The sequence below is a fragment of the Vidua chalybeata genome, chromosome 28 (genome assembly GCF_026979565.1).
Source record: "Vidua chalybeata isolate OUT-0048 chromosome 28, bVidCha1 merged haplotype, whole genome shotgun sequence".
NCBI classification, from domain to species: domain Eukaryota; kingdom Metazoa; phylum Chordata; class Aves; order Passeriformes; family Viduidae; genus Vidua; species Vidua chalybeata.
The window spans coordinates 958,081-981,573 of record NC_071557.1 but is presented as its reverse complement, the minus strand read 5'-3'; the positions used below and the strand labels follow the sequence as shown (position 1 = coordinate 981,573).

The 23,493-nt window shown below is 50.7% G+C and overlaps 1 protein-coding gene across 1 annotated transcript in view; it reads left to right on the top strand.

The window, feature by feature from the left end:
• Window positions 1–18,876, top strand: part of UNC5D (unc-5 netrin receptor D) — a 93,370-nt gene extending 74,494 nt beyond the window's left edge. The window contains exons 11-17 of the mRNA XM_053966264.1: window positions 866–950; window positions 2,507–2,675; window positions 3,567–3,794; window positions 6,272–6,421; window positions 9,180–9,344; window positions 11,195–11,373; window positions 13,768–18,876. Of these exons, the coding sequence (XP_053822239.1) occupies window positions 866–950; window positions 2,507–2,675; window positions 3,567–3,794; window positions 6,272–6,421; window positions 9,180–9,344; window positions 11,195–11,373; window positions 13,768–13,969 (1,178 nt within the window). The 3' untranslated portion in view covers window positions 13,970–18,876. The remainder of the gene's footprint in view (window positions 1–865; window positions 951–2,506; window positions 2,676–3,566; window positions 3,795–6,271; window positions 6,422–9,179; window positions 9,345–11,194; window positions 11,374–13,767) is intronic.
• Window positions 18,877–23,493: the final 4,617 nt, after the last annotated feature.

Below are 23,493 nucleotides of genomic sequence, written 5' to 3'. Positions count from 1 at the left end.
TATCTGCTGCTCTCTGGTTGAACTGGATGATTTAGAGCTTTATCCTTCATGTCCCACAAAACGGGTGCTTTAAAGGTTACCATAAAAAACGTGGTTTGTGTTTAGAGAGGATTGATAGCAGTGACAGGCCAGGCATGCACAACGTGGGGAATGTTTTCATTTCTCCACAGACTGGTTTTGTGCTGAGGAAGGAACATTGCAGAGGCACCAAGTTAAGGCATGAATTAAGAATTCCCTCATACTGTATATTTAGCTACTTTATGTAATGATAGGCCCATCAATTAGATTATTAAAATATGTATTTGGTCCACTTGAAATTTATGTAATTCTTGCTGCCTTTATGTAAGATCAGCTGTGCCAAGCAGTTGTGAATTCCAGTGTGATCGAGTCAATGCCTCACCAAGGCTCTGCATCGTGTGACAGATGCAAAGCCAAACACGTTCCCCCTCTCCTGAGAGCGAGATAAAGCAGTTTCATTTTTCCCAGTGGAAAACTCCCCTGTTAACTTCTGATCCACCCTGGTGCTGTGGAAGGAGAATGGGATCACCTGGGTGCAGGAGCTGGGATGTGTGGGGACAAAGTGGGGATCACCCTCTCCATGGGGAGATTCCCTGGCATCCCACAATGATCAGGTGTGATTTCAAAAAAGGAAAGAGCTCCCAAGAAGCTTTTTGGGAAATAAGATGTCTTTTCCTTTAATGGAAAAACAACAGCTTAATTTCCTTTGCTAATTCATGTTCCTCTCATCTGACGAGGTTGCCACGAGGAGCAGGAGCTCACAGGAGCATTCCCATTCCCTTGGGGCCGGTGCTCCCTGTCATCCCTGCCCTTCCCAAGGGTCAGTCCTGCCCTTGCTCTTTTCCAGGGGTCAGTCTGTTGATTCCACACGGGGCTATTCCTGAGGAGAGCTCCTGGGAAATCTACCTGGCCATCACCCAGAAGGAGTCCAGGTGAGAGATCCGGGCTCACGTGCCTGCCTCCCTTAATGGGTTTGGGGTGGAACGTGGGGAGCCACTCCTGGTGCCACTGCTGGGGTGACCGCCCTGCTGGCACCCTGAGAGGGACCCAAAAATGGCCTTGGAGCGCTGCTCCTGTGGAACCCATGGGATTTTCTTGTGCCTGCTGCTCCTCTCCCTGCTCAGGAGGAGCTCAGCACCTCAGGCTCTGGGAGAGCTTTGAGGTTTTTTTTTAGCCTGAGAATCCTACAGACATTTGGAAGCACCGAGGCTTCAGCAGAATTTATTATTGTGACACTTGAGAAAGGAAAAAAAAAAAAAAAAGAATTGGCCTTTTTTTTTTGTTACCCTGTTGTGGCTTTTTTTCCTCCCCTGCAGTCTCCCTCTCAGCAACACTTGTACACACGGACTGAGGGGAGGCTTGGAACATTCCAGCCTCTCTTGAGCAGGAATGGGGTTTGGAAAGGGCATTTTCTGAGCACCCACAGCTACAGCTCTACGTCAGGGTGTCAGCACGGGCACTGGAACGGGGTACCCAAGCCAGCTTGGGCTTTTCCCCTTTTTATATCCTGGTTTTATTCTTGAATCTTCTATTTTTTATCTTGGCTGGGGTCCTTTCCCTAATTTTTTACCCTGGTTGAGGTTCCTCCTCTTATTTCTTACCTTGGAAACACCATTTGCTTTCATTTGAAGAGGGAACAGTAATTTAGAACCCAACCATGGGGATCACACCACCCAAATGGATTAAAATACAACCAAACAGCAACAAAAGCAGCAGGACAAGAGGAGTTTCAATTGCTGGTTCAGTGTCCAAGGGATTCTCCTCCACTCTGGCCCCGCTCCTGCCCGGGGATTTATTCCCAGAGATACAGAAAACACGTGCATGTGGGAGTGGGTCCAATTTGTTGGAGTGGGAGAGAAGAGAAGCAGATTCCACATCTCTGGAAGGCAGCAGGCAGAGGAAGCAGGCATTAACTGAGCCCAGGTGAATCCCTGGAGCTCAGGTGGGCTCTCCCCTGCCTGCCCCGCAGCCACAGCCATGGCTCCACCTGGCCCAGCCCAAATTCCAAGCACGGCCCTCTCCCCGAGTCTGGAAAAGTCACTGAGCTCCTTCCTCCTGCAGAATACAAATGGGTTTTCAAAGCAGGGAGATCACACTCAATCTGGAAGAATTTATGAGCCTGTGTTTTTTAAGCCATAATTTGTTTTATCTTCGCTCCTGTGAAAATATTGTTGATGGCAGCGTTTGAAGGCAGAGCACGGTGGGGACGGGACCAGCTGGTGCTCGGAGCTGGGCTGGCTGGCACAGAGCAATTTCAGTGCTGGATTTGGGTTAAACAAATTGAAATGTGCTTTAAATACCGGAGTCCTAAACTGACCAGCCGCTGATTGGAGTTAGATGGGGTCTGATGGGTTTGTTTCATCTCCAGCTGCTGCTTCCACGTGAAAGGAGCAGAAATGAGCAGATCGGGGGGGTGCTTGGATTTGCAGTGAAATATTTTCAGTGAATTCTCACTCCTGACAGCCACTCTTGTCTTTGCTGCCCCAAGCCTGGAGCCGGAGGGCCCCGAGGTGCTGCTGGGGCCCGAGGTGAGCTGCGGGCCCCCCGAGCTGGCCGTGAGCACCCCGTGTGCCCTGAGCATCCCGCACTGCGCCCACGCCGACCCCCAGCACTGGAGCATCCGCCTCAAAAGGAGGACGCAGCAGGGCAAGTGGGAGGTAAGCCCAGCCCCAGCCTGTGCCCACCATGGAGGTGGAATTAGCCCTTGGTGGTGCAGGGACAGACACAGAGGGACGCCTGAGAGGAACAATCACAGCGAAAAGGTTTTGCGCTTTGTGAAGAAGCAGCAGAATTGGCTTCGGGTGTTTTAGCAAGTTCATGGCTACAAAGCCCAGGCATGGATCCCACGGCTGCAGCCTGTCCTTCTGTCCTGTCCCTCTCCGAGCCCCTGCCTGGGTTTTGCTCTGCTTTAAACCATTCCCAGTCCCATTTCCCTCACTCAGATTTACTCAGTCCCTGGGCAGTGCTGGCCTCAGACAGCTGGGTCACCAAGGAGAGGGACAGAGGGACGTGGGGACACACAGGGACAGAGGGACAGAGGACACAGAGACAGAGGGACACGGGGACACCGGGCAGGACTGAGCAGCAGAGGCAGGGCAGAGGGAGTTTTTGAGGGAGGGAAATGTGGCTGTAATGGGTGTTCTGGAAGGAAGTCAAACCCCAGCCGTTGTTCAAGGTTTGCATATTGACTTTAACCTTCAAGGTAATTTTTTAACTTGACACTGGGGGGAAAAATTAGCCAGAAAGTCAAGAGCACTTGAAAAAAGCTGCTAAAATTGCTTAGGCATCATCATTATTATTGTATGTACACAGCGAGCTCTGCACAGGGCATGGCCATAAATCCTGCTGCTGACTCAGGGCTAAATTGGGAATATTTACTCAGGGAAGCAGTCCCCCTTCTCCCCTTCCCCGAGAGTGCAGCCTGGCTCCCAGCAACACTCTGCATTCCAGTTGAATAAAAATAAAGAATTAATGCCATGACTCCTATTGTCGAGGCCTATTGATTGGACTGCGCTTTATTCTTTTTAAACCTGAATTTCATTTTGCAGGAAGTGATGTCTGTGGAAGAGGAAACTACTTCTTGCTACTGCCTGTTGGATCCTTATGCCTGTCACATTCTCTTAAACAGCTTTGGAACTTATGCCCTAATTGGGGAACCCATCTCAGACTGCGCCGTTCGACAGCTGAAAGTCGCCGTTTTTGGCTGCCTGTCTTGCAACTCTCTGGATTACAATCTGAGGGTTTATTGTGTGGATAACACCCCTTGTGCATTCCAGGTAAATGGCTTCGCTTTGCTCCTCTGGGCTTTCTTTATTTTCCCATTAAATGCCGGCATCCTTTTACTCCCAATGAGAATACTGGATTTTTGAAGCGCCGCTGCACCGTTAGAATAAATCCCTTCAGTTCCCTGCAGTTGTGGATTTACGCTGAGGGCTTTAGGGCAGCCAAACTCTCTTGTTTGCTCTCTCATTTTTTGCCACATTCTCGACTACCCAAACTCACCCAGCCCTGCTTTGTCACACCGCGACATGAAATGACTCACAGAAGCAGGCTAGATGGAAAAGGAAAGAAAAAGAACCTAAAAAATAAACTTCATTTTCTGACTCCACTATATATACAATACTAAAAATTACAGTGGATCGGAGGGTGAAGCTGCCACCTCTCCAACCACACTGGTCAAACCAACACTCCATCAATTCTCTCTACCTACAAAGAAGAATGCAAAACAAAAAGTTATTTACATGAACAGTGCGTGAGAAAACTCAGTTGAAATATGTAAATATCAGAAGGCACGGGAAATTTAGGAAGAACTTTAAAAGTCTCAGAAGAACAGGGTGGCAGTGGTTTACAAAAATTCAATTATCCTGCATTTCCTCTTTAAAAAAAAAGCGCCCAATCCCCACGTGGCAGCTGGGATGAGAAAGATTTTCCTGCACCGTGTTCCAGGCCACAACAATGACATTCTCTGGCTCTTGGTAAACTCAGGGGCTTTAACAAAATGCTGTTCTTTGGGGAACCGAAATGCAAACAGTTGTGGGATGAATTTTTCCTTCCCCTTGCCGTGGCACAGGAATGGAAACACGGCTCTGACTGGAGCACACGCTGCTGCCTCTGTGCCTCTAATAAAAGCCAAGGCACCAAAAGCATTGTTAGAGGCTCACAATGGCTCTGTAATTATCCTCTTTATAACACTTAGGCAATTAGTGGGTACCGGTGTCTTCCTGATGAGTCTGGAGGAAATGATCAGAAGAATAATTACCAGTTCTCTGCCTTCCCAGGAGTGAGAGCCGGGTGTGTGGAGATAGTGAGACAACCGTGCATTTATGGAGGGATGCAGCCCTAAAAGCAAGGCAATATTAGTGGGGGAGTTACAGAGGTTTTTGGATAAAATATGGGGAATTACAGAGGTTTTTGCATAAAATATGGGATATTACAGAGGTTTTTGGATAAAATATGGGATATTACAGAGATTTTTGGATAAAATATCGGAGTTGGGGTTGCCAAGTGGTGTTTGACAGTTAATCCTGCACGGTGCAGGTTTATGTAAGAGACAAAATTCTCTTGTTTTTGACTTTTTCCCTGGCTGAAAACTCTCCTTGCTCCTCCAGCAGCGGAATTGGGCCTTTGTGAAGTTCTGAGTGTGCTGGGAAACTCCTGGCTCTCAAAATTGAGGAGACCCAGGTCCTTGTGGTGTTTTGCCCAAATGCTGCCGCTGTGGGAGGAGTCCCACGTCTGTCCCTGAAGGCAGAGCAGCACCCACAGAACATTCAAAAACACCCCCAAGATACTCCAGGAATTTTGGGGATGCTTAAGAAATAATCTGCTCCCTCTGTGGCTGGCGACCAAAAACTGAAATCTTCCAATTTCTTCCTTCGGGTGAACCCGACCACCAGGGGTTAAAGCAACTTAAATGCCTGGAAAAATAGGTTTATAATAGAAATCCATTAGTGCAGTTTCAGAGAGCTCGAGCATTGAATTTTCAGAAGGTCACAGTGATTCCAGGAGCTCCTCTAACGACGACTTTGGTCCTGACAAGCACTAAACCCCTTCGATGGACACACATTTGATATAATTTATGTGGCTTGAGAAAGGTAATTTGGAAGCACTGCTTGCCTGCTGATTTTTAAAGACTTCTGCAACCTTTCCTCCCTCACTGGTGTTTTTACTGCAGCAGCACAGGAATAAACATTGCTTAAGCACCGGCAGGGGTGATTTTTTTTTTTTTTTTGCCATTATGTTTTAAATTCACCGAATTACATAAAAATTTCTCTTGGAACAGAGCTCTGGAGGGCTGTAGTGCAAAACCCTGCCCAGAGTCTGCCCTTCACGCTGCTCAGGGTCTTGTCCAGTGATTCTGGAAGTGCCCCAGAGGTGGGAAATGGAAGGGAATGATTTCACCTGAAGCGTTTGAGGGCTCTGGAAAGCCCTGAGAGAAGTTCCTCAGCAAAGCTGCTCTGGAGTCCAGCTGTGCTGGGCTGCACTGGGGGTGTTGGAGAGGGGAGACAGCCAAAAATTCCGTGTCCAACCAGCATTATCTGCCCAGAAAATGGGGCTGGCAGTGCCCAAACCCAGCCTTCTGGGAAATATCAATGTCAAATATTTCTAGATATAAATACCATCAGCTGCCCACGAGAGAAACTCCGCTGTGCATTGGACACTGTGGGGGCACCCGGGACCCCCACGGAGAGGGATTTTCACTGGATTTGGGGTTTGTTCCCAATACTGAAAATGTTCTCTCACTCCTCCCTTGCAGGAAGTGGTTTCAGATGAAAGACTCCAAGGTGGGCAATTGCTGGAGGAGCCCAAACTTTTGCATTTTAAAGGCAACACCTGCAGCCTGCAGATCTCAGTGCTGGACGTCCCTCCCTTCCTGTGGAGAATCAAACCCTTCACTGCCTGTCAGGTACCTGGCATTTCACCTGCTTCCCTCTGCCCTGGGGGAGAGCCCAAAGGAACCAAGGCTCCTTTTGTTTCAGAAGCTTTAAACCTCCCGAGCACTTAACAAAAACATGTTGCCTTTTGATTCTGACAAACACAGATTTCGTTTACACCAGAATGCTGTAAATTTGTCATTTTACAGAAATGCTGGTGCTTTCCCTCCTTTCAGTTGCCTCCAACAGAAGGCAAATATTCCTGCTCAAACTTAACCACTCCTCAAGATGTTTCTAATATCTGTCATTCCAGTTTTGATATAACTATGGAAATATGGCTAAAAATGACATTTAAATGTAACCATGAGTTCAAATCACAGCACGCAGAGAGCAAGCATTAGAACTGAAGAGCAGCAAATTGGTTTTTCTCTTCTCCATTAATTAAAGAGGCTGTTGAAAACCGAAAAGGAAAAATCAAAACAAAAGAAGAATTTCCAAGGATTTTGATGACTGGAAATCCTAAGGAATGTGCTGGCACATGGAGTGGGCTGGTTTTAAAACACAGCACTCAATTAGAATGTACAATTTCCCTTCTCCCAGAAGCAGAGACACAGTTATGCATCCTCCAGGATTTTGGCAAAAACCCTATTTTAAATGTGTTGCCACCTTCCCCAAAACATGAGGGTAATGGGCTCTGAGAGTTACAAACACAGACCCAGAGCCAGAGCAAGCCTCTCCTCGTCAACAACGTGGGCATGATTTGGGCTACAGTTTAAGAAATTAAATAAAGGAATCCTTTTCAGCTTCTTAGGGAGAAGAGCATTTCAGTGTTTTGTTTGTTCTTCTCACTCACCTGTATTTTAAATGCCAGACCAAGCAGGGTTAGGATGTCCCAGTTCTCCAGCAGAGACCTGCCAGTGTGTGCCCAAAAGAAAATCAAATCAGAGGAGTTTCCCCTCAACACAACAAATTCACTTCTGCCCTCAGCAGATTAGAGAGCTCTGTACTTTGATTAATTTATTGTCTCCTAATCCCTTCTCCAAACAGGAATAATAAATGTCTGTGACAGACTGGAACTCCACCTCCAAGTGCCACTTAGAGCCTGATCAGAGCAGGGGCTCAGGGCTGGAAAAAAGCCTGTGCCAAACCTGTGCCGCCAGAATGGGCTGAACCAGGGCTACCCTGACCAAAGGAAAATTTACATTTTATACCTGCTGTAACTGGGGTGGCTTGGGCAGCTCAGAGACACAGTCGCTGTTCCTCAGAGGAGCTGCAGAACCTCCCCTGGCTCTGTGCTTCCCTCGCAGTGGAAAGTCTGGTGACAGCTCTGGTTTGGTTCCAGCCTCTTTATAGAGAAAAGGATCTATTTTTGCACGTGGAGTTTCTTCCAGTGTTCCCTGGGTTCCTCTCCTACGTCCCACCCTGTGAGAGCAGCTGCTTGTGCTGCCTGGCAGGAACAACTGAACACAGCCTGTTCCAGGAATGTCTCTGGTCCACCACCAGAGCTCCCCGGGCAGTGGGGGAGGGAGGCTTTATGGAAATGATGTCTCAGACGAGCAGCGATCCTGCTCTGAGGCCGAGCAGATGAATCAATCACGCTGAGGAGCTGCTGGAAGGCAGGTGGCACCAGGATCCTGCTCAGAGCCTGTGTTTGTCCTGGCCTGGCAGGAGCAGCTGCCCGGGGCTGGGCTCCCTGCCCGCCGGGGATCCCCGCAAACCGTGGGTGGTGCAGGGATGGGCACGGCAGGGGCTGGGCAGGCGCCTCTGGGTGCTCAAATTTGCCTCCCACCCTGCATCTCGTGGAGGATCCAGCTCTGCCTGGCGCCATGAGATGATTTACAGCCCCTCTGTCTGCAAGGAGCTTAATTATAAACGCGGAGTGGAGCTGAAAGCATCTCCGGAATACTCCAAGCACTCATTGTTCCAGCACTCCTTGCTGCTCTGCTTTGTTTCACACAGCTCCTTTCAGCTGAGTGGTTCTTCCACTCGGAGTGAAAGCAGAGATGATCACCCTGAAAAAAATCTAATTACAGTTGCTCCACTTCTAGCATTTTGCTAATGTTTCCTTTAGCACTGTGAGCATCTTACTACTGCTGCTGCCTCCAGCTCAGGATCCAGCCTGGGGCTGGGGACAGGCAGGGAGCTGGGGGCAGGAGAAGGGAAGGGTGGCAGGGCCAGGACAGCTCTCAGTGAGAAGTTCCTTTGGGATGGAAAGGGAAGGGTTGCAGGGCAAGGACAGTTCTTGGTGGGAAGTTCCTTTGGGATGGAAAGGGAAGGGTGGCAGGGCCAGGACAGCTCTCCGTGAGAAGTTCCTTTGGGATGGAAAGGGAAGGGTGGCAGGGCAAGGACAGTTCTTGGTGGGAAGTTCCTTTGGGATGGAGAAGGGAAGGGTGGCAGGGTCAGGACAGCTCTCAGTGAGAAGTTCCTTTGGGATGGAGAAGGGAAGGGTGGCGGGGCCAGGACAGCTCTCAGTGGGAAGTTCCTTTCCCTGGATTCTGGTTACAAGGTGATTCCAAGGAGACGCAGAGAGGCATCCTGATCCTGGCAAGGGGGAGGAAGTGAAATGCACCTTTCTTAAGTGTCTTTAAACATGTTTTTTAAGGGTCTTCCGTTACTTGTTCCCCTGAGCTCTCGGTCACTGCCACACCTCAGCATCCATGAACACAATCCTCATTTTTTTGGCTTTGCTCAGAGCTGGAGGGGACATTACCGAGCTCGCCCCAGCAGAGCGGGGCTGGGTGTGTCCCCCCCGGCCGTGTCCCCTGTCCCTGACGTGTCCCCGTCCCACAGGAGGTGCCGTTCTCCCGCGTGTGGCGCGGCAGCCCCCGGCCCCTGCTCGGCGCCTTCTCCCTGGAGCGCTTCAGCCCCGCCACCACCCAGCTGTGCTGCACCGTGTGCGTCAGGCAGCTGCAGGGCCACGAGCAGCTGCTGCACGTCCAGACCTCCGTCCTCGAGGTACAGCCACCAGCACCCCCTGGTCTGTAGGGCGGGATGGTCGTGGAACAGAATCCTGGGCTGGGATGGGGTGGGGTGGGTTGGGTTGAGTTGAGTTGAGTTGGGTTGGGTTGAGTTGGGTTGAGTTCAGTTGGGTTGAGTTGGGTTGGGTTGAGTTCAGTTGGGTTGGGTTGAGTTCGGTTGAGTTCAGTTGGGTTGGGTTCAGTTGGGTTGGGTTGAGTTGGGTTGGGTTGAGTTCAGTTGGGTTGAGTTCGGTTGAGTTGAGTTGGCTTGGGTTGGGTTGAGTTGGCTTGGGTTGAGTTGGCTTGGGTTGGCAGCACCTTAAAGCCCATCCAGTCCCACCCCTGCCATGGGCAGGGCCACCTTGCACCATCCCACCCGTTGGACCCTTCCAGGGATGGGGCACCCGCTCTCTGCGCACCGCTTCCCTCCCCGCTTTTGTCCTTTCCCCCTGTAGTTTTTGCTCAAAGCTGGAAGCAGTCTCTAAAGCCTTGCAGATCCCATTTCCAGCAGAAATCAAGGCACAGAGACTCTGCAGCACCAACGATAATTTATTGACAATTTAATAGTTTATTGTTGGGGTTGGTGGCTGCAGTTTCCTAGCAAGAAGGCTTGCAGAGCACTGAGGCTTGGGGACAGGGGTACAAACTGTGTCTCATGGGGACTGGGCCCTGCTCGTGGCTAAAAGAAATCAGACCTAGAGCTGAGCAAGCTGCCGATGTGTCCCACAGCCATGAGAACTTCAGCAGCTGCATTTTTAAAGCTTATTGAGCATCTTTGTTGATTAATCCAGATTAATACTTCTGGATTAGAGCTCCGCACCCCTAAATGCTCTGAGCAGGGAGTGCAGCAGCTGGACAAGAGCAGCACGAACATCATCCTGTGCAAACACTCCTCAGGACTGGCCAAGTGTTTCCTGCTCCTTTGCTGTTATTTCATAAAACCCCTCTGTCACTCTCTGTGCCTCCAGCCCGTGTTGCTGCTGCCTTGTTCTCCCTCTCTGCTGTGTTTTTAAGGGCCCTGTCTGTACACAAGTCCCCAGAGCATGTTCCCGTTCTGCTTCAAGCAGATTTGCTGCTGTGGAAGGCTTTCTCATGCCTATCTCCAGCAGTGATTGAAGAGGGAGGATAATTTGACTGCAAAATAAATCTGTGAGTGACAAGTCCCCCCCCGGAGCCGCTCCGTGCGTGACAATCCCCGCAGCGCCCGGGTCGCTGTGCTTATCTCACACGTGCAGGGCAGGAGCTTCTCCTGCTCTGCATCTTGAGCAGAGCCCAGGGCAGAGCTGCAGCCCCCAGTGTCGAGCCTGGCTGGCCCTGGGGACCTGTCACCAATGGTGGATGGAGGCTGCACCGTCGCTGCTGCTTAATATTGATGCTGTGTCACTCTCGGATGAGTAATGCACTGAAATTTGACTCTGTTATGCAAGGCTGCTGTGATTCCACGGGAAAAGAAGGGCCAGATCCGCAAAGGACCTGGATTCCAGAGGGGCTGGGAGAGCTGAGGTGCTTACGGAATTCAAGCGTTTAAAAAAACCCAAAGAGAGAGAGAAACAAACACAAATTCGTGTGTCCATGTTCCAGGTTTAAGCAATTAAAGATTTAGAAACCCAGCACTGCTCTGTAACAAAAAATAAACAAATAAGAAAACTCGTGGAAGGGAAAACCACCATTTTAAAGGTTTTTATGCACAAGTCCTCGTGATGTTGAAGGAACACCTTCTAGGTGTTCTTTTGCAATCCACAAAAGCACCTCTTAGCTCAGCCGTTTTCTGCTGTCAGTTCAAGCAACAGGAGCAGTCTGAGGAGGTTTGATTCTCCTTTCCCCGCTTTGCTTTGCCGTTCCCTGCAGACTGAGAGAGAAAACATCACCTTCTTTGGCCACGAGGACAGCGCCTTCCCCGCCCAGCTGGGCCCCAAGGCCTTCAAGATCCCGCGCTCCATCCGGCAGCGCATCTGCGCCACCTTCGACGCGCCCAGCGCCAAGGGCAAGGACTGGCAGATGCTGGCCCAGAAGAACAGCATCAGCAGGTGATGGCAGCGCCCTGGCAGGGGTTTGGCACCTGGAATGGGAATTTTTGGCCGTTCAGGGGTTGTTGGTTTGTGTCGGGGTCAGCTGGCAAGATCCCAACAGTGTGAAAGTCATTTTTTTCCCCGAAAAATGCGAAGAAGAGGTCTGGAATGCATGAAGTCAAGTTTTCAAGGTCGTTTATTTTTCCTTATCTATAAGTTTTTTCTGTCTGACCTGCTGAGGTCCAGCTAGTACAGAAGCCATGGCAGTTTCTGCTCAGCCCCGGGTATCTCCCACATTATATACCCAAAATTACGTGTACCATGTTCACAGCTCCCATACCAATACCTAAGATCTGTGTTGGACGGTGTGTCCCCATCCCAAACCAATAGAAAAGCGTCACCATCACAGCAAGACATGGGGGACAAGAAGGAGAAAAGAGCTAAGACACGCCCAAATCCCTCCATCTTGTGCCCCTGAATAACATTCTAAAAACCCCAAAATTCTACTTTTCCACCCTGTGTTAACTCAACTCCCACACTACTCAAACCCCTGTGGTTTGTAATTCCTCACACAAAGTTGGCAGCCGCTCCCACGGGCTAAAATGGAAGCCACAGGTGTTTTTGACTTCTTGCCAAGGTCTCCGAGCCCCCTGCCAGGGTCTGGAGCCAGCCAGGGCAGCCAGAGGGATGCCCTGGATTCCAACAGATTTGCTGCAGGTGTCAGCGGTGTGGGTGGGAATTAGGGGCTGAGTGGGGCTCACTCCTCGTTTCAGCTCCTCGTGCTGGGCTGGACGTCCTTCTGTCCACCCTCAGGAGTCCAAGGCTGCAGAAGGATTTTGTCCATTGTTGAGGAGCTGTTCAAAGCCCTTAGGAGGCTGCACATTCTCCCAGACAAATCCCCTTGGCTCTCATGGGTGCATTTCCTGTTCCAAAATGAATCCTGCAGATTTTTTTTTTTTTTGTTTAAGGGAAAGACATCTTTAAAAGAGACAATCATGCTCTACTCTTAGGAGTAATAATATTATGATTATTAAAACTGAAAGATGCTGTAAAAACCAATTTACTTCTTACTCTGCTTTTTCTGCTTGGCTAAATTAAATTGGCGGAGGCAGCTTCCTCACAAAAATATTTTCTGATTGTCACAAACTCTATAAATGCATTCCCAGGAGAGCAGAGGAATACTTAAATCAAGCAAAGTAACTTTCCATTGGCTTCCTGCTTTGCGTGGGAGCCTCAATAAACCACATCTGAACCAAAGGAAAAAGAGTTTTGGATAAACACTTTGCTTTACCAAATTCTGTACAAATCACCTAAAAGCGGCACACTGACAAAAACAGAAAGGCACAGATAAAAGGTGTTGTGTCTTTGCACGGCCACAAGCATCAACTGCTGGAAATTCCTCTCCCTGTCAAATCCTTGCTGTGTTTCCTGGTGGTGCTTCCCAGAAGGGATTTGCTTGCCCATCCCAGGGGCAGCAGTGCTGGGCCTGGGGACACCCTGGGCTGGTGGTCACTGTCCCTGTGCCAGGCTGGGCGGGGGCCGCGTGAGGAGCCACCACCCCCGGGGGCTCCTCAGCTCATCCCCCCAGCTCTGCGGGAGGGGTTTTACTTTCCAAACACGTGGATCATGCTGGGCACAGGGCACGGCTGCAGCCCAGGCTGCTCCTCATCCCCTTTTCCCTCCCTTCCCTGCAGGAACCTCTCCTTCTGCCTTCTTCCTCACCCTTTTCCCTCCTGTCCCTGCAGGTACCTCTCCTCCTTATCCTTTTTCCTCCTTTCCCTGCAGGAATCTCTCCTTCTTCCTCATCCTCTTGCCATCCTTTCCCTGCAGGAATCTCTCCTCCTCATCCTTTTCTCTCCTTTCCCTGCAGGAATCTCTCCTCCTTATCCTTTTCTCTCCTTTCCCTGCAGGAATCTCTCCTTCCTCATCCTTTTCTCTCCTTTCCCTGCAGGAACCTCTCCTCCTTATCCTTTTTCCTCCTTTCCCTGCAGGAATCTCTCCTTCTTCCTCATCCTCTTGCCATCCTTTCCCTGCAGGAATCTCTCCTCCTCATCCTTTTCTCTCCTTTCCCTGCAGGAATCTCTCCTCCTTATCCTTTTCTCTCCTTTCCCTGCAGGAATCTCTCCTTCTTCCTCATCCTTTTCCCTCCTTTTCCTGCAGGAATCTCTCCTTCTTCCTCATCCTTTTCCCTCCTTTCCCTGCAGGAATCTCTCCTTCTTCCTCATCCTTTTCCCTCCTTTCCCTGCAGGAATCTCTCCTCCTTATCCTTTTCCCTCCTTTCTGTGCAGGAACTTCTCCTCCTTATCCTTTTCTCTCCTTTCCCTGCAGGAATCTCTCCTTCTTCCTCATCCTTTTCTCTCCTTTCCCTGCAGGAACCTCTCCTCCTCATCCTTGTCTCTCCTTTCCCTGCAGGAACCTCTCCTTCTTCGCCACCCAGAGCAGCCCCTCCGCCGTCATCCTGGACCTGTGGGAGGCGCGGCACCAGCACGACGGCGACCTGGACTCGCTGGCCTGTGCCCTGGAGGAGATTGGCAGGACACACTCCAAGCTCTCAGAGGTGGCAGAGCCCGAGCTGGAGGAGCCCGAGTTCCCCTGCAGCAGGAAGGGCCTTTAGTCCCTCTGCCCCGCCGGGACGCGCGGCCAGCCCGGCCCTGAGCCCGGGCCGGGGGGACAGGAGGGTTTGTGGGGATGGGACCCACCCCACATCCGTGGCAGCGGGAGGAGCAGAAGCAGCCCTGCTAAAAAAACCCTCCGGTGATGAGGAAAAACGAGCTTCTCCCTGTCCTCCTCCACTTAAAATCCACCTTTTGGTGCCCCAAACAAACCTGCACTTGTGTCGGTCCCGGGGCAGGAGGGAGAGAGACACAGAGCCATAAGAGGTAAATGTTATTTGTGTTTAGGAACAGTCATGTTCGTGTACTGCCTAGTGAAAATCAACAAATAATGTTGGATATTTTGAGCCACTGGAGGTTGGTCCTGGTTAAAAGGTTTCTCGCTTCGAGAGTGGTTTAAAATCCCATCACGTTGTCACTTTATGTCTGCTACAGGAAAACTGAAAATTTGGCCTTATCCTGTTCAGATGCTTGAGGAATTAGAAGAACTCATCATTATTTCATATCATGTGTATTCCAAATAATTTGTTTTAAAAATTCAGCCCCTTAATGAATGTACATTTGCTGCAGAGCTTTGCTGCCTGCTCTGTTACCAAAATTCCAGAACAAACCCCTTCTCTCTGAGACTGGGGGGTGTGCACACGCCAGAGGAATTTTCTAATTTTCTACGTCTGCAAACTTTCTTAGTCAAAAAAACCTGTCTTTGGGGGTGGATTTAAATAACCAAATAACACACGGGAAATTTCCAGCCCTATTTTAGCACGTTGAGACATTTATTTTTATTACTTCATGCTCTGTGCCTGAGCTGAAGGTGAAGGCAATCAGCACAGCTTCATTTTGGTTTGGTTTGGTTTCAGACTGAGACCACAAACCCCACACGGCACTGCCAGCACTGGCCTTGATTTCGTTGCACATTTTGGGAATTTCACCGGGTGCAGAGCTGGCTGTGTTACCTTGGTTTAGCTACAAATTGCATTTACCCCCAAAATCAGAATCTAAGCGGAGAATTCGCCTCGTTTTTTACCCGTTCCATACAAATATGATTTATGACTTCAACCAAACCAAAAAAGAGCTGTCACTGTGAGCAAGGGCCTGGCGGAGCTGGTACCGAGCCAAATGTCAGCATTATTTTGACCATTCCTTTCACTCACATCCTTCACCCTAGCCGAGGTGCTCCTCGGCCCGTGGGGCTGCCGGGGCACAGTCAGGAGAAACAGGAACAGAAATGAGGCTTTGGGAGCGTAGTGGAAATGCAGGAAACCCAAACTAAGGACTTGGGGGGCTGTTTTAGCCTCGTGTTTGGCTGAGAGCAGCCCCCAGGGCAGGTCCAGTCTGGAACTACTCCTTCACTCGGGACTGCAGTGTGAAAATCTGAACAACAGCAACAACGAGATCAACAACAGCAGCAACAGCTCTGCCCTTGCTCCTGCTGCTCTGAAATCACGAATGTCGCTGCCTGCCCAGCTCAGGAATAGGCTGAGACTTGGAAATCCCGAGTCTTGGGAATCCTGAGAGCTGTGCAAACCTTGCCTGCAGCTCAGCATCTCCTGCAGCCCGGCAGGAGGCTCCTGGCGCAGGTTTAGGGGCAGACAGAAATACCGGCTGCAAGCTGTCACTGCTTTCAGCAGCACACGCTCCTCCAGTTCTATCTCCAGTGACTGCCAGTCCTCCTCCTCAGAAACCTGTTCTTCGCTGGACAAAATGTCAGGAATCAGAAAAAACAAAACAAGGAGAGGCACCCGGGGAACGAGCGCAGCGAGCTGCCGTTGTCGGGGAAACCAGCCCGCTCTGCCTGCAGCAGGGAGTTCGTTCTCTGCTCCCGGAGCAGGCTGCCTTTGTGTCCCCCGGGGCATTCCTGGGAGCTGCATCCTCCTGCTCTGCTGTCCCAACCCACGGGAGGTGTCCCGACACCCCAAAGGAGCCGCAGGAGCTGCGTGGGCTCAGCCCCTGCTGCCTTTCCTCAGGGAACAGCCGGGTTCTGCGCAGCCCTGGCAGCTCTGCAGACCCCGCCAGGGCAGGACACCCCGCTCACAGGGACCCCAGCCCGGCCCCAGAATCCCAGATCCACCCACAGTCCCACGGAGGTCGTGTCCTGGAAGGGAATACATGTCCAAAGTGGACGATTCCAGAGGGAAGCTGTTCCCCCGTGCCCGGGGCAGGGCTCAGTTGGGTGTTGCCCTTTAGGTTTTGGTCCCTGGTTTTTCTTCCCTTTGGCTAAATCAGGTTGCTTTGCTGCTGATCTCACTCTTTGGGAACCTGAATCAACAACTCCCGAGTTTTCCTTCCTATTCCTGACTGCTTTGATGCTCTTGTGTTCTTCAAATGAACCAGAAATGCCCCAAATATTTATTTCCTTCCTCCCTTTCTCCTAAAAAGACCTTTTGGAAATCTCTGCACATATTCAGATGATTTGACCCAAAACACAGATGTGGAGGAGCACCTGGAAAAGGATTAGAGGCCAGAAATTAAAAATTCATTCCTTTCTTCTGTTGTATAAATTATGATAATTGAAAAAGAATTTTCTTGAACCGGAAAGCAAAAGAAAGAGGAATGTGAATTTCCCCCCTGTAGATTCCACGTGGCTGCCCTGGCTCTATGCAGGGGAAAGAGCCATTCTGATTTTACATCACCAAAGAATCTGCTTTAATAGATTTCCATCTTCCTGAGCACTTTGCCCAGGTATTTCTGTGCCATGACTCATTGCAGACTAATGGCTGCATTTTAAAAATGACTCCCAGCTCCGCCAGCACCATAAAGCTCATTTCCATCTCGTACCGCCCTGCACTCCCACAGAAATTTTATTGGGATTTTTGTAATAGATGAAGAGATATCAACACAATCCTCTTACAATCCAGCGAACTGCTTTTGTCATTGTTTTTATCTCTGGCCACAGCTGCCCTCCCCCTCTCTGGCCTGGGCTCTGCTGGCTTCCAGAGAATCTTATTCAGCATAAATCACTAAAAAGGGATCTTGCAGGGTCCAGGATATTCACATCACACTGCGACTCCATTCTTCTTTCCCACCTGCGAGGCAGTGCTGTGTGAGTTTTAAAGCATTCAATAACTGATCAATTCCAATTTTCCACAAAAGAGAGGCACAGCTCAGGTCCACGATGTGTTTAACAAGGGAGGGACCGGGCTGGGCTTCTGGTCACCACCTGAATCTTCATTTTCAGGCTGTTCCTGCCTGTAAAACACAGACCGCAGCAAAGAGCTGTGTCCGTTCTTGGCTGGTAATTAACTGAGAGGAAAACAGGAAACGAGATTTGAAATCCTTGACGACCCTGGATGATCTCCAGGGTTTTTCCTCTCTGGCCTTTCCTTGGCTGATGCCCCCAGGGAGTTCTCTCTCACCTGAGGCACATCAGGAGAGGCTGAACATCCCTCACCCAGAGCCTGCCCATGCTACATTTCCCAGATTTGGGTGAAATTGGTGAAATTCCTCCCTGGACACTGCTCCTGCTCCAGCAGGGGTTGGAGGGTGCACAGACTTCCCTGCCCAGCCCCAGGATTTGGGTGGAATTGCTGAAATTCCTCCCTGGACACTGATCCCTCTCCAGCAGGGGTTGGGAAGTGCACAGACCTCCCTGCCCAGCCCCAGGATTTGGGTGGAATTGGTGAAATTCCTCCCTGGACACTGCTCCTGCTCCAGCAGGGGTTGGGGGGTGCACAGACCTCCCTGCCCAGCCCCGGATTTGGGTGGAACTGGGGAAGTTTGGGGTGCCCTGCACCCAGCCTGGCAGGGCAGGAGGGGAAGGTTTGGGGGTTCCTCCCTTGGCTCTGGCAGAGTGGCACATCCAGCCCCTGCCAAACCCACGCTGGAACTGGGAATATTGATCCATGGCTGGGGGAACTCCTCAAGGAATTCCTTCAGGTGTCCCTTGCTCGGGCACTGGAGGGGGAGGGAGGAAACCCCAAACCCCAGCCCCAAATTTTTAGGTGAAGCTGTGATTTTTCCATCCTTTCCCCTCTCAGCCCCAACCCCAGGCCCCGCAGGGCTCCTGAGTGCCTGTCCCAGCTGGGCAGGGCACACACAAACCTGGCTCACAGACACAGCTTTGGGAACAGCAAACTCCACCTCCACCAATCCTCCACCTCCCCGTCCCGCTGTGGCCCCATCCCAGCTGATGAACGGCTACAAAAACGTGAAGTGTGCTCCTCCTGTCCATTTGGAGAAGATAAAATGTGGTGCTGGTCAGTCTGGTGAGACTCTGAGCCGTGTCAGACAAGAGACTACAAAATTCCCATTGCGTTTTCAACTCCCACAACTTTGGACCAGCTCTTAGGTGAAAAGGGGAGGAGGAACTTCAACCCAGTCCAACACAAAATAGAAATAATTCCTAAAAAGAGGAAAAAAACCCAAAAAACCCACAAGTATTCCTCTAGAGAGAGCTGTTTTCTCTTCTGCTCCTTTCTCTGTGCAACGAATGGGTTGTGGAAAGGTCTGTTCTCTGCCCGAGCATCCCTCCCTGCCCCGGGCTCGGCGTGTTTGGGGTGAAGGAGGGCAGAGCTCCGAGCCCTTCTGAGGATGGAGCTGAAGCAGCGGGGAAGGGAGACAGAACGTGGAATCAAAAGCATGGCCTTGGCTTCATACCACACTTTCTGTGCCTTGTTCTATCGATGTAAATTCTGAATGTTGTACAGTGAAAATACTTGGGAAAGACTCCTTGGGAAAGGCTGCACTGGCTTCTTTTTTCAGCACATGTACATATATAAATATCTATACATATATATATATATATATATATTTGGTAATGCCAGGCAGCTGTGCTCTATTGTCCTGGAGAAGTCCGAGTGGACACTTTGGGTGTTTTCTGTCGAGTTCCGGAGCTGTGAGGCCCCGTTGGCGAGAGGTGTACAGGTGGGAATGATGGATAGCAGCTATTTATGAATAAAGAGTCTTTTACTGACCCCTGAGCCTGCTGTCCTTTCACTGCTGGGCTCAGGCCAGGCACGGGGAAGGGCGGCTCACACCTTTTTGGTTTTAGTCATCCAATTAATTAGCTGTTAATCAAATCTGTGCCCAGTGCTGGCCCCTCAGTTCGGGAAGGACGTTGAGGTGTTTGAGCGTGTCCAGAGGAGGCAATGAGGCCGTTGAGGGGCTGGGAACACAAATCCTCTGAGGAACGTTTGGAGGAGCTGGGGGTGCTCAGCCTGGAGAAGAGGAGGCTCAGGGGTGACCTCGTTGCTCTCCACAGCTCCCTGAAGGGAGGTGCAGACAGGTGGGGTCGGTCTCTTCCACCGGGCAGCACTGACAGAACAAGAGGGCACAGCCTCGAGCTGCGTCAGGGGAGGTACGGGTTGGATATTAGGAAAAAAAAATTCACCTAAAGAATAATAACTTTTAGAAGAAGAAGAAGAAGAAGAAGAAGAAGAAGAAGAAGAAGAAGAAGAAGAAGAAGAAGAAGAAGAAGAAGAAGGTAATAATAAGATAATAAGATAAGAATAATAAGAATAATAATAAGAATAATAACTTAATAATAACTTTTCTATATTTTAAGAATTGTCTTCCCAGGGAGGTGGTGGAATCACCATCTCTGGATGTGTTTTAAGAAGACTGGACGTGGCACTTGGTGCTGTAGTCTGGTTGAGGTGTCAGGGCATGGGTTGGACTTGGTGATCTCAGAGGTCTCTTCCAACCTCATTATTCTGTGATTCTGTGATCCTTTAATTTATTATTCAGTCCTCCCCAAGAGCAGTTGGTGAAAGGCTCCCCAGACCCTCCCTGTGCCTCGCAGGGACTGCAGGAGGGACAAAGCCCCGGCACCAGGAGCCCCCAGTGGGTGCCAAGGAGCTCCTGAAGGCCCAGTTTGGGTCCTGGAAGCACAAAAACCCCAGGGGATGTTTCCAACACCAGGGAAGCTCCAAACCCCACCTATTCTTCAACATTTTTATTTTTTATTTTTTATTATTATATTTTTATAATTACATTTTTATTTTTTTATTATTTTATTATTTTATTATTTTAATATTTTATTACTTTATTATATTATTATATTAGCTCGCCAGCCCCTGCTCCGAGCAGGATTTTCCTGCAGAATTCGGGAGAGGGTTTGAGAGCAGCCCCGAAATCAGGGATGGAGCTGAGAGATTCCCACGGAGGGGAAAAAGGACCCCGGCTTTGAGGGAGCGTGAAAAAACTGAATATTGGCGGTTGGTGCCTGGCAGGGAGGGCAGGGCTGGCAGTGCCCGGGCTTGGGGACCTCCAGGGACATCCCAGAACATCCCAGGGATATCCCAGGGACATCCCAGAACATCCCAGGACATCCCAGGGACATCCCAGGGACAATCCAGGGACATCCCAGGGACATTCCAGGGACATCACGGGGACATTCCAGGGACAATCCAGGGACATCCCAGGGACAATCCAGGGACATCCCAGGGACATTGCAGAGACATCCCAGGACATCCCAGAACATTCCAGGACATCCCAGGACATCCCAGGACATCCCAGGACATTCCTTGGCACAGACATCCCCCGGCAGGGCCGGGCTGTGCCCACACTCGGGGACATTCCAGGGACATCCCAGGGACATCCCAGGACATTCCAGGATACCCCAGGACATCCCAGAACATCCCAGGACATCCCAGGACATTCCAGGGGCATCCCAGGGACATCCCAGGACATCCCAGGACATCCCAGAACATCCCAGAACACCCCAGAACATTCCAGGACATCCCAGGACACCCCAGAACATCCCAAGACATCCCAGGACATCCCAGAACATCCCAGAACACCCCAGAACATTCCAGGACATCCCAGGACATCCCAGGACATCCCAAGACATCCCAGAACATCCCAGAACACCCCAGAACATTCCAGGACATCCCAGGACATCCCAGGACATCCCAAGACATCCCAGAACATCCCAGGACATCCCAGGACATTCCTTGGCGCAGACATCCCCCCGCAGGGCCGGGCCGTGCCCACACTCGGGGACATCCCAGGGACATCCCAGGACATGCCAGAACATTCCAGGGACACCCCAGGACACCCCAGGACACCCCAGGACATCCCTTGGCACAGACATCCCCCGCAGGGCTGGAGCCCCGGGGCGTGCGGGGTGCCAGCCGTGCCCCCCTCATCCACGATCCCGCCGGGTGATTTTATCCCGGCTGCCAGAGCCGGGATTTACCGCCCCATTCTCCAGCTGCCCTCTCCCTGCCGCTCATTCCTTTATTTGTTAATGGCCTTTTCTCTTGTTATATAATCCTGTCAGCAGTGTAAAATCGTCTCTCAGGACTGCTCAGGGGTGTAAATCTCCCGGGCCCGGCGCTGACAGCGCTGAGTGCTGGTGGCAGGAGCCCCGGCCTGTCCTCCAGTAATTGTCACCACATGATAGGAAAGTGTAAGATTTAATAAGGTCATAAAGCAGAATGGCACCAGCCCGGCTGATGGGGTTTTTTTCCATTAGCATTCAGAAGATCTGGATTCGGCGGGACAATAAATTACGGCAGCGAGCAGAAATGACCCATTTGATTATTCAAGACTTTCCAGGAACGCGGGGAGAGCGGCAGGGCCCGGGACAAAATTCCCACAGGAATTCCCACCGAGCTGAGCTCAGCTCCGGAGGAGGGGAGGAGAGGCTTTGCAGCTAATTTAGTGGAGCAAAATCAAATATTCCCATCAAAGCCCGTGCAAGTTGGCGACAAAGAGCTCCGTGCTGATTGCAAGCTCCAATGCAGAGCCCTACATCAACACCGGTTAGGTAAAACCTGAAAAAAAAAAAAACCCAAATAAATTAAATGAAGAAAAATAGAGATAGTGCCCTCCCCACCGGAGCGTTTTCCCCTCAGAGCAGCACAGCTCCCCTTTTGTCTGATCCCACGTCCTCAAGCTCCGGGCAGCTTCTGAAACCTCACCTGGAACACAAACTGACCTTAAAGCCCTTCCCAAAGCCCAGACCCAAAAATTCCCGAGCACTGAGAAACACCCGAAGCACCGCTGGCACTCCTGGGAGCTCTGCGAGCTGCTGGCACGTCTTGAGCTAAAAATCGGATTTTTAAAGGTGCTAATTAGCAGCTGAGCCCTTCTGAGAAATGCCAGCCCGTCTGTGGGTGACGAACACCTCGGAGAGCAGGAGCCTGGGTTTCCCCAGCCCCACTCGGTGGATGTGCAGGTAAATTTTCCCCCTCATTACCTGGAATGTTCGGGCTCCTGCTCAGACACTTGCCCACGGCTAGCAATTATTTACTGCTCATTATCACGGGCTCCTGTCAGCTTCAGGGAGCCGGGAGTGAGCAGGAAACGAGGAGCAGAGATCTGGGCTCGTGGAAACACCAACAACATTAAAATGCAAGGCAAGAAAAAGCACCTTGAGCTCCGACTCACAATTTACAAACTCGCCGAGGAGTGACAAGCGTTCCTGAAAGGATTTGTCACCATCAGACCCATTTAAGGAGCTGTGACAGCGCTGAATTCCACATTCCACGTTCCTGGGGAGAGAACTTCACCGTTTGGCTTCGGAGAAAGTCAAATTAAATTTTGACTGTGGGAAAGGTGCAGCGCTTTCCTTCCCAGCAGCCTGCCCTTCACTGATGGTTTCTGTTTCATTCTCCCTGCTGTGGAGGGAACTCGGAGCTCTCTGCAAACACGAGGCTCATTAAAGCCCTGCTCCGGAGTTTGCAGAGATCACAGCAAAAGGTTTACACCAAAAAAAAAAAAAAGGACGCTGCTCTTTATAAAGTGCATTTCCCCCGATCTCCTTGAAGGATGAGTTACACCCCGGCTCATTTTCCTAAACAGCTGCCAGCTCCTTTAGGAAATATCCCTTTAGGAAATATCCCTTTAGGAAATATCCCAGACAGGCAGAGCTCATTCTTTCCACGCTTATTTCAATCCCAGTACCTGGGATTATTTTATTATTTATTGCTTTATTTTATTTATTGCAGATAAAAAGAGGAAATGAGGCAGCAGAGGTTGTTACTGGGGGCCCTGCTGGAGCGGGAGCCTCACCTGGGGCTGGCTGGAATTGAAATTTTGGGGCTGAATTAATAACGAGCCCAGCTGGGAAATGCTGCCTGTGCCCTGCAGGGCTGGAAACGTCTTCTGACATTAATAAAAAAGGGAGGGGGCAGAGCAGGGAACACATGGAATAAAAACCTTCCCCGAGCTCCTGACAGGCCAAGGGATGCTCCTGCTGGCTCTGACACCTTGCAGGAGGAATTTCACAGCTCCCTTAGTCCTTCCCAACACATCCGGGAGATGCTGAGAGCCCAGGACCAGCTCAGCATTTTGCAGAGCAGTTAATTCAGCCGAGCGCGCCCGGGGAGGTGGAAAACGGGCACGTTTTTGGGTCACCGACCGCCGAAGTCAGGGTGCTCACACCGCAACCACCGTCATTAGCGCGCCCGTTATCGGTCACTGGGGGTGGCAGGAAATAACAGCAATTTAATACCACACCACGTGCCAAGGAAAGCCTTTCCAGCCACACGCCACGGCACAACCCCGAAAAACCCCAGAGGATGGTACCTCCGTGCTACCCCACACACAGAAAACGTGTCTGAGGGGCTCAGCAGCCTGGAGG